Source organism: Meleagris gallopavo, chromosome 7, assembly GCF_000146605.3.
Source record: "Meleagris gallopavo isolate NT-WF06-2002-E0010 breed Aviagen turkey brand Nicholas breeding stock chromosome 7, Turkey_5.1, whole genome shotgun sequence".
Classification (NCBI taxonomy): domain Eukaryota; kingdom Metazoa; phylum Chordata; class Aves; order Galliformes; family Phasianidae; genus Meleagris; species Meleagris gallopavo.
The window spans coordinates 6197952-6209094 of NC_015017.2; the positions used below are offsets into that span (position 1 = coordinate 6197952).

General features: G+C 34.9%; 1 protein-coding gene across 2 annotated transcripts in view; it reads right to left on the reverse strand.

The window, feature by feature from the left end:
• The window catches only part of CALCRL (calcitonin receptor like receptor), a 64023-nt gene that overhangs the window by 18015 nt on the left and 34865 nt on the right, over positions 1-11143 (reverse strand). For both annotated transcript variants that reach the window (XM_010713340.3, XM_031554129.1), the window contains 5 exons: positions 8380-8479; positions 7219-7363; positions 5739-5849; positions 4747-4859; positions 3615-3706 (listed from right to left, as the gene is read on the reverse strand). In XM_010713340.3, the coding sequence (XP_010711642.1) occupies positions 3615-3706; positions 4747-4859; positions 5739-5849; positions 7219-7363; positions 8380-8430 (512 nt within the window). In that variant the 5' untranslated portion in view covers positions 8431-8479. The remainder of the gene's footprint in view (positions 1-3614; positions 3707-4746; positions 4860-5738; positions 5850-7218; positions 7364-8379; positions 8480-11143) is intronic.

An 11143-nucleotide genomic window follows, 5' to 3' on the forward strand; every position in this document is an offset into this window, starting at 1 on the left:
ATAAGGCATTTCCAGCCTCATGCCCCCAAATATAGGTCAGAGAAAGCATTCTAGAAACCAGTGCTGCCATACAGTGTGGCACACAGATCAATTCTGATCCTAGACTGTCTTCTGGTATCCAATCTTTATCTGACTGAGGAAAATACATATGGATATAAATTAAGTGGAAAAGTATATTTCATTAGGCTTCAAAAATACTTTTGTTTTTAATGTTGTTTTTAATGTTTGTGTGTTTAAACAACACATGAAGTTTGATTATCAAAATACGCTTAGTTTTTATATTCTTTGAATATGTATCTCTCTGCACTTTTTTCCTATATGGTTCATATAGAAAGAAGGAAAGCAGCACTGGATTCCAGCTAACAGTTTTGTATAAACAAGTCCTGAAGAACTCTGGAAGCCTGTCTGCTTATTGTTAAGATTCAGTGCAGAGGCAAGGAAAAGCACGTACAACTAATGGGGCCATCTCCCGGGGTCATCCAGCAGCTGTTCCTGTTGAATATTCAAACACACCCATCCACACCCACCTCCACCCAAGCAGAAAAGGATTGAGGGGATCACCGGACAAGAAACAAGAAAGCAAAACTGCTGACATTTAAAAATGAAAATTGCTTTTGGTAATAAAGGGATTTCTTCCTTACACACCCCACCCCTCCCTTTTCTGTTAGCCTTCCTATTTCCTCCTTCTGACTGTTTTTCTTAGTGACACTATGTCCTTTAATCATCTAATTCTCATAATGATTATCAGCATTCAGATGACCTATTATTGAATGTTTTACCCACGTGGCACAAAACAAAAAACAACAACAAAAAAAACCCTGTTAAATTATGTACTTTTATGTATTATAATTATGTATTTTTAATTTCACTTCTGTATGTCTTGGCACTATGGAAAAATTATTTCCAGAAGAAAAGAAGATGTCATTTTCTAATTTCTATTAAAAAAAAAAGTGAGATCCATATACACACCCAAGGGGAATTAGCCTTGATGCTTTGGTGAACTTAAAGTGATTTAAGACACCAATATCTTTCCATTTATCTTATCCAGTGTTTGTCCAGACTAAGTTCAGTGTTAGTAGACTCTGCAAGTGCTGTCAGATCACTGGGTGATGCTTCATCATCAGCTTCTCCTTTATTTCAGATTTTTTCCTTTCTCTCAATGCCCTGCTCTTTTAGGTTTTCTGTTAACTCACTTTTCCTTCTTTATGAAAGTAACCATGGAACTTTTTTAAGAAAAGTTATCTATGAAACTTATGAACAATTTTGAGTATGTAACAGAATGAGAAAGGAGAGTCACTGCAAATCACTACTCTTGTCTTCACTGATGATTTCTCTAGAAAGACTGGACTTCCTAGTCTGTAACCCATTTTAAAACAAAATCCACTTGAGGAGCACAAGTCACTAATTGAACTGATATTTCCAATGATACAGTTCTCTGAAAAAAAAAATTCAAATAATCTGAAAAAAAAAAAGTTAAAATCAAGTAATTGATACTTGAAAAAGCTGAAGATTTTTAGGGGAAAAAAAAAGCTGTCATTTTTCCTATGAATAAGTTTCCCGCTTCTCTAATTAAACCCAAAGATACTATACAGCAAATGTTGTCTGGAAACAATCTAAGAGAATAAATTCATAGGCTTCCCCACACAATAGCAAATAAATAAATAAATAAATAAAGTCCACCTGTTAAGAAGCTATGAATAATGACAGAAGCTTCAGCTGATACATAATGCATCCTGGTATTAATCTAGATCCTTAAATATTCTTCTGGTACTAAAAATACTTTAAAGGAACTGCACATCCCAAGAGAATTAACTTGTAGAGAACTTTCTTTAGTTTCCTTTAAATTCTGTAATTTCCTTTTATATCCCAACATAACCACAGTCTAGAAGTTATGGTGTTTGAGTCTAGATTAATTCCATGTGCTTCTCTGAAGACAGGATCCTTCTACAAAAGGGAGAAAGAAGTTCCTGGAGGGTATGACAAACGTAACAGTTATGATGGTAGTAAAGCAAACCACCTTTTTCTGTAGGAAGTGCAACAAGTGAAGATAAAATTGGCTTGGTTTGCATTTGTAGCACATAAAAATTCACTGTCTTGGAGCTTTTAAAATCATATTCAAAAGCTTTTTGCTTTTACCTTACAAATGTCTGGCAATGCATTTTTTTCTGCCATGTCAGATTTTTTTCATCTATTCAACTTTATTATGAGGTTCGCAATGAAGGGATCACATTTTTTAATGCAAAAATCAAACCTTGGGACCATCTAAAATTTTTATTTTGTGGAGGGAAAGTGAATTTGGAAATAGGAAAAGAAGTCAGAAACAGCTGAAAAATCATTTTAAATACATTTCAAAAAGAGGAACTATAAACTTGAAACACTCTGTAAGGAATTTATTCTAGTGCTGTTCCAGAACTTGGACAAATAACGCATAACTGAATTGGAAACACTACCTTCTGCCAGATCTGACAAAAAAGGGGAATTTTTTAGCAGGTATCTAGTACACCTACCAAATCAACTCAAAGTCCAGAATAAGAGAAAAGCAAAATCTGAAATAGCCCAACCATTACTGATCTAGGTGCTACTCCTATTTATGTATTAGGGAAAAAAAAACTAACAAAAAAAAAGATGAAGTGAAATGGAAGGGTACAGTGATGAGAAACCGCTAAGATTGTGAAATGGATCTATCTATCGTAGAGCAGATCCCTCTTTTCCAATGAGAAACAATGCAGAAATGATTGAAGGAGTGCTAGTTAACAAGGAGAGCCTACACCACGCAATGCAGCATTTGGCAGAGAGAAAAGCTCGTCACTGACAGTTCTGCGCTTTGCCTCAGCTCTGCTCATGTGGCAACCCTGCAGTGACACTGGTTTCGGCTTTCTAAGCCTCATCATCTTACAAACGCAAAAAAAGTGAGCAAAGCGTGAAGCAGACAATTTTTAAAGACCCACGTGGTATGCTGCAAGTTATGAAATTGGTTATGTTGGCAACACACTACTCAGGCTTGCTTGCAAGATAACATAGTAACTGCTAAAGAGTGGATAGAACAGAACTCTCACAAAAATAATACAATGAATAAGGAAAATTAAGATTATTTTTATAGTTGTCATTCCTAATGTTGGTCTTAGCTTTATTTTCTTCACAATTTATTGTGTTATGTGGCTATTTACTTCAGAATGTGACTTATATGCCATGTTTACACCATGTGTATGACTTACATACCATCAGTATTTTGGTTTCCATTTACTCTTTAGTAGGACCCATGCTTGACATATCCACATCTTAAGTTAATATTGAAAACAAACAAACAAGCAAAAAAGCAACCCTTCTCCATCAGAAATGCTTGTTTAGCAGTTGGGTGTGTTTTCTAAGTGCCATTTTCCCGATTCCCAACATCTGCTATAATTTTGAATTAGCAGATAGGGAATTCTAGGTTTTTGAGAAAAGAAACCTGAAATTTTATTATAACAGCATGTTCAATGCCAAACCAATATACTGATTTTTTTTTCCACTTTGTTGCTCCATTTAATTAATTGGGAAAGCCTGTGTTTCAAAAACATTGAAACTAGCATTGTTGCAAGCGCTAATATTTGGTAAAGAATTTTAAATATACTTACTTAAAGTAAAAGAATATGCCAAGAGAAATCAGAAGTGAGGCAATTGAAAGACCATGTCCTATGATGGCCAAATAATACAAGTTCAGAGCAGTCTGCAACAGAAGAATAAAACCAAGCACATGTGATTCATACAGAATTATTAAGGAAGAACATGCTTATACATCTCTTCTACTTACAAAATGACTGTAATAGGATCAAAAAAATCAAAACTTTACTGATAAATCCAGAATCCTGCCAATCATTATCTTACTAAAATCTCTTTCTATTGGGCAAAAACCAGATTCATTTAAAACACTTGAAATTCTCTCTTGGATGTTAAAAACATTAGGCTTTTAAATACACACTAAGTTTTTTCTGAGTATTTATATAAAAACTGGTCATTTTTACTACCGTGCTCAGTGCACTCCTATCTGAGAATGGATTCACCTATCGTCCATCTCTTAAAGAAAATAATGTGTTTCACATACGAATGTGTATTTTTTGCTCCCATAATTTTTTTCTCTAGTAAAGATATTTTCTTTGTACCAACCTTTTGTTTGAAGAATGAAAAAGAAATTAACAATGATTCCAAACTATCAAAGACTAAATGGAACAATCAAATAAATCTGCAGCCAAATTATAGTGTTATGAAAAGCTAGATAGAGAGCAAAATAATAATGAAGAACTGGTAAAGTTATCTTAGGCATATGTACAAGACGTTATCATCAACTACTTCAATTAATAATTTCAATGCTACCAATAATAAAATCTTGCTTTCAATTATGGAATCTGCCTCACAAATTTGCTTTTTTTGTTTTCAGTTACAAAAATCATCATCTTACACAGAAAAAAAATGAAGATCTTTAGGTTGAACCTTATATTACCATGATAAAGCATAATTACCTAGATTGTGTAAGACAGAATAATAGCCTGCATACATGGGCTCATACAACCCATACTGTACACGTTCACTGAACCTATTAGTCCAATTTCACGTTTGAATGGCTGCAGATACCGACTTGTGAAATCATATAAATAGATTACAGGTAAAGCTTTAAGAAATGTTATTAGATGAGACACTGTGCATGCCAGAATTGAAAGTTTCACAGATCAGTTTCTTGAGACTAGTGACATGCATTTATTCCTTTCCTACCTTCACTTTTTCATGCGTATAGATATTACACTGGGTGTAGTTGGTCCACGTCCTGTTGCTTTCTGGGTGTCTAAACCAGTTCCCACTTGGATCACAGATCTTTGTAACTTTTTCTACAGGCAGTCAGAGTAGTCGAAAAGAAAAAAAAAGCAAGGCAAAAACACAACAGTCAGCAGTGAAGTTCTACTTCCTGATCCTCGTGTTTCATGAAAAAGATTGGCAAACAAATGACAGCTTTATTAATATGTCTAGAGAGATGTTGCTTGTTACTTGGAATTCTGAGAAACCAGAGGCGATTGCTTTTGCTTGGCAAGAGCAACTAATGATGTGTTTTTTCTTAAAAAAAAAAACAACAACAAAAAACCCAACAACAACAAACATTTCCCTTCTACAAAATACAATCAAAATATATCAAACTGTTACAGAACTAACAGATGAAGTGACAAGGATACCTAAATGGCTACTTTAACATGCAAGATATAAATGGAAGTCTAACATTCTACCACTGTAAATTGAACAGGCAGGAAAACAACAATAGAGAAACCGCTCTAGAATCAGACGGGAGAATTTCCAGGACCACATAATGATTAAATCAAATAGAAACGGGCACCAAAAGACCCTGGGAAATAGCAAATGCAGCAGAAGCTGACAAGAGTGGAAGTCTATGACATTTTCCACATGCTCACACAGTGGCAAAGTTCAGCTTACTGGAAAAGACTCACTTGTGGGAGAAACACTTGTTAACTTCAGCTGCCAAATTGAGGTAAAAAAAAAAATTACATTTCTGCTTTCCTCTCAGAAGGTAAAGCTCATCACCAAGAGCAAAGCTCTTCACTTTTCTGTGATAAAAGTAAAGTGCAAATAATGGATTTCAAGTTACTGAAATTCTGATGCGTTAGCGGCTTGAGTAAGGCAAAGAGTAGGCATCAAGCACCCAAAACCTCATTTCATTAAGCAATATGTTTATGTAGAAAGCCCATGCACACACTTACCTGATGGATTGAAATCCTGGAAGTAGTCGGGACAATGCTGTACTGATACAGTTCCTGCAGCAACATCACTCCAGCACAACCAGCCATCCCATGTCCTGTTACAGTAAGGACCTAGAAACAAGTGGACAACTGGTAATAAAAAAACCCTTCCTAGCAGTCTTTCAAAAGTAAGGTATAACACCGGACAAGTTAAGTTTCTCTTTTGCACGCTTTGCTTTGTAAAGATAAAAATGAAATCTTAAAATTTACCAGCAGTTAATATTTCATGTAATAGAAACACTTCCTTTTAGGTATATTTCTCAGAATACATTTTAAAATCCATTACCATTCCTCTTGAAATTTTCTATCCCTACGGTTCATAAAACACGTTAGATCTAGAGCATGGAAGGGTAACATTCTCTGGGCAAAGCAAAGTAAACCAATTCAAACCAAAAAATGCACAACAGAGAGCTTTGAATTTTATCTGCCCTGACAGGAGGGTGATGATCTTTAAGGTTCCGTCCAATCCAAGCCATTCTATGGTTCTATGATTTTGCAAAGACCGTTTTACTGAATTTATTTACATTTTGAATGTATACCTAAGCTATATGTGTGTTTATTAGCTCACTGAAAACTAAGCGGTATCCTAGAAGCAATCAGAAAGCCTATCTGGGAGGCAGCCATGGTTTCTCTTCCTCAGAGATGAGCCTGCAGCTATTTGTCCCGTTCAAGGACAGGGATGTTGCAGTGTCCCTCAAGAGCCTGTTTTAATCCCTCACTGTACTCACGTAGATCTGTTTTAGAACACCTAAAATAAACTTCCTTTGAGAATCAGCTAGGGTTTTATAACAAATTTCTTTCCCAGAATACAAGCAGAATGACTGACCACAGATTGGAAAAATATTTCTTCTGTCTTCCTTCAGTCTTCTATTCAAAAAATAATACCACCTTCTCCCTGCTCCTCAAACTATCTCGAAGGCTCAAACACCATACATCCTCTACTTCTGATCTGGAGATTTTCCAATTTGTCCATGTTGTTCTGAAGTTGTGGTGCACAACTGTATGTGCCTGTACATAAGCTTCTACAGACATACTCTCATATCCATTTCTGGCCTCCAGATGCTTGTTTTCCTCACAGAAACATCTCAGAAGAGAAAAAAAGGTTTTGTAAAAGAGTGCAATTGCCTCTTCTCCCCAGAACCATTTAATATTTTCAGAAATTATAATGCAGAAACAGTCTCAATTTTTAAAATCTGAATATCCCTTTAACATTTTCTTATCAGAAATAAAAGATTCATGTCTTACAAGATGTAGAACAATAGACAGGTGATATACATCATATTACTTTAATGTTGTTTCTATAAAACTGTATAAAGAGCCTGAAAGAATGATTGCTACCAAAACGTGACATGAACATAAATGAAGGGTCAGGATCCTGAATTACTTTAATTATATGTGGGGCACTTCCCTTTGGAAAATCTTATGAAAAATTAAACTCTACCTTCTTTCCTATGAATGGGATCTTGCATAATTTTCTGGTAGCATTCATACTGTGCTGTCATAATTTTATTCCGTGTAAAACTCAGTTGACCAAAGTCCTCTGTCATATTTTGATGACCTTCAGATGGAATAGCAGTGGCAAATAACTAGGAAGAAAAAGACTTCTTTTAACATGTCACCTTTTTTCAACCAATTTTGAAACTACAACTCACATACCAACCGATAATAAAAATTCAATTTCTTAAAATATTGTATTTGAAATATAATTTTACTGAAGCCAAGTGATTTTCAAATCTTACTACTGATAAGCTGATATTGTGTTTTTCTGGCTAATTTAAGAGTTCTTATTATGAATCTTGGCACAAATGACCTGTTTGAGCATGGCGGAATAAATATTTGCAAGACTCATAAAAAATAATTAAAAAATGCAAAGACACCATGGAAACAATCAGAAGTGCATAGACAGTTTTTTCAACATACAGTGAAATATATACGCGTCTATTTTAAGAGGCATTTCGATCAGAAACAAAATGATCCTTCATGACAAGACTGCCCATAAACTCAAAGCTTTTGATTTGCTTATAAGCTGGCTCATTTATCTACGGTCTTGTGAAGCAGTCAATCTTCAGAATACAGAAAAGTATTCAAACGACATGAAATCCACTGAGGTAGTTTTTCAAAATAAAGCATGCACACACACAAAAGCGAATCTTGAACTTTCAACTACATTTTTAAAGAAGTAGCAAGTTTTACCTGAATCGACTAAGCTTCGTGGAAAATAAAACACTTGCAGATAGAAATACTGTATCTTTCTCACGCAAGTGGTGAAATTCAAAGTTCCTAGGATTTCCTTTGAATCTGTGTGATAAGTCTTCCCCTCTCTTCCATGAAATAACACTATTACTTATATGTCACATGTCATCTGTTACCATAAACTTCTATGCTAGCAAAAGATATGTTTGGTTCAGCAGAGGCAATTACTATTACTGTTCCTTAAATAATGGAAATAAAAGGAAGACCTAAGACAGATAGTAATCCTGCTCTGCAGAAACTGTATTTGAATACATCATTACTTTATAGAAAAACAAAAATTCCTATAGTAATCTGTACAGCCTTGTTCAAACTGATACTGATTCAAAAAACAAAAAATGATAAAACTCACCAAAGTAACTGAGACGAAGAACAGCAAGAATGTGATCCGGTTTTTTGTCATTTTTATATCTGACGCAGTGTATTTTATGTTGTGATTGAATTAACTCAAACTGCCATGGAAAAAAATATAGGAAAAAAGTTATTTCATGAAAGCAACAGCTGATGAATGACTTCATATTTTCTTTATGCAGTAGAACAAATCAGTGGAGGTCCGCCCAATTTTTATTTCACCTAGTGTCTTTTGACATACACGGAGATGCACAATATCACGTAAAGAAAATGCATTCAGTTCACCATAGCAAATTCCAGCAGCTAGATCTTGCCTGCACCAGCACGTCCATCCCTCACAGTTCAGGCAGGAAGGGCCCACCCATGGCCTCAACTAATACCACGTGTTCAGAGGGTTTATCTCAATTTGGTAGCCGATATCAACTCTAACAGACAGACAGCAATTAACAGGTCCCAAAGGCCAAGATCTGAGTTGCCTACTTAATTCAAAGATTGAACTGCTACTGAAGCAAGAGGGCTGCTGCTGTCCGAATATCTTCATGCAAACCTTCCTCCTGACTCAAGGCATATCTGACCTTCGATCATACTTGTGCTTGTTTTTGGATGTTTTTTTTTTCTTTTTTTTCTTTTCCAGCATCACAACCTACAATTGGTGCACGAGAAACAAGTGGTAGTACATTGCCCAGCACAGAGAATTTTACACAAGGCTAATACTTCTAGAAGACTCATTCACAAAAAGCAAGCATTCTGTATCTACTTTGCCAATACAGTGACACTGAGTCTTCTTAACTGTAATTCAATAAACAGCAGTTTGTAGGCTGTACAGACTAAAGATACAAGATTACTGTTGTTTACTGTAAATTTTGATAGAAATAAAATAAACCTTTAAAATCAGTTACTGCTTTCCCATTTTAATCCAGAGTTAAGACTGTCTCAGTGATCCTCCCTCTATTTTTACTGCTGGAATGCAAGCATCTAATACTGATTGCTGGAAATTGCCCAGGTAATTCAGTGGATTTCAAATATGCTGTTTTGAAGTTTTTTTTAAAGATTAAAAGGAAGAGCAACCGACATACATAAAATATATTTGCAATGTAATCCAATAGTTCTTTAGAAAATCTTTATCTGATGAGAACTATAGTGAACTGCTAATTGCAGAAATCACCATCTGTCACACAGTACGGCAGCTTTTACGGACTTTGTTACTAAACACATTGTTAAATAAAAACATCTAAATATCCATTTTTAACAACTGAACATCAAGTGAATACAAAATATAGCTGGAGACACCTAAATTAGTAAAGACATGATATGCTTTCAATTGTATGGAATAATTGGGACAGGAGTACATTAATTCAAATCTGATAAAATTCTTAAGACATTTTTAGTTGTGCCTATTTACCTGGGAGAGAAAGGACTAAAAGACTAGCATTCTAAGAAAATCAAAATTAACTACTTGGATGGAAAGAAATACTGTAATTGTCTCCTTCTCTCTTCAAGACCTGCCAAAGCACATTTGCAGAGGTTTAAAAGCCATACAGAATGTTCACAGAACAAAGAGAGCGATCGAGTAGAACAAAGCAATCATTATTTATTATCTATTTCTTTGGTTTTTTTGCATATGAAGGAGTTCAAAATAATTTTCCCCACAATAGTTCCAAAAATCCTTTTGCTACAAGAGATAGTGGATGAAAAATTTAAAATGACGATTTAGATATGACCTGTGTTTAACCTTACATTTCTTTACATATATATGAACAACAGCAGAATTTATCTGTTTTTCTTCACAGTCCATGACTATTTCTGTTTTACAATATAAAAAGTCACCCCTTAGATCAGTTCCTTTAAGAGTCTGTATCTAGTGGTTATGTAGACAATGCCTATCAAATGCTCCAGTATCCAGCATTAAATTATTAATTCTCCTCAAGCGATAAAAGATTCAGTCTGTTATTTTCACAATGCTTTCTATTTGTTCCTTGCAATTACTAACTTGTAAATACAAAAACTTATGCATAGAGGAAAAAAATTATCTTCCCAAACATTACTACTGGATTTAATTACAAAATGCAGGGTGAGGGTCATTCAGATGCCTATTTCAGCAAATCATTTTGGACTTCAGCAAAGCATTTCTTGCATCATCAGATGAATTCGTTCTACGTTTATTTCAGTTGGATAGGACAAGAGCTTCCACAGCAAGATTAAAATCTTTCTTAGCAATGGACAGCAATATACTCTGTTATTGAATGAGGTAGCAAGACAGTATTCTTGACAAAGTAAGGTTGTTTTTATATAGCATCTGTTTTGATGAGCTGAAAAACTAATACAATTCTCAGGACTCTCATAACTGGGAGGCATGAGATGCACAGGGCAAAGAAGTTAATAATAAAAGAACCCATTGTTAGATTTCTTCAAACAATAATGCGTCCCAAGGTGCTGTTCTACTATTACACATCTTCAACGATTCTACTTGTGGGGAAAAGTGGATATTTTTATTAGACCAAGATAAAATTTGAGTGTAATGGTAGTTAACCTGTGGGAAAAGATGGTAGGAATCTATGCCGAGTCTCCGACATCACTCACTGTGAGCCACTGGGCACAACCTTAGAACTAACAGTTCTAGTGCCCCGCCTGTTTTCCAAGAAATCAGTGGAATGAGAAGGGCAAATTTCAATAGCAATTCATATCTCTAAAATTTCATTATTTTTTTTTTTAATGCATGTTGATGTCATGGGAGCACAAAAACTGGAAAAGGGGAGAAAAACAAA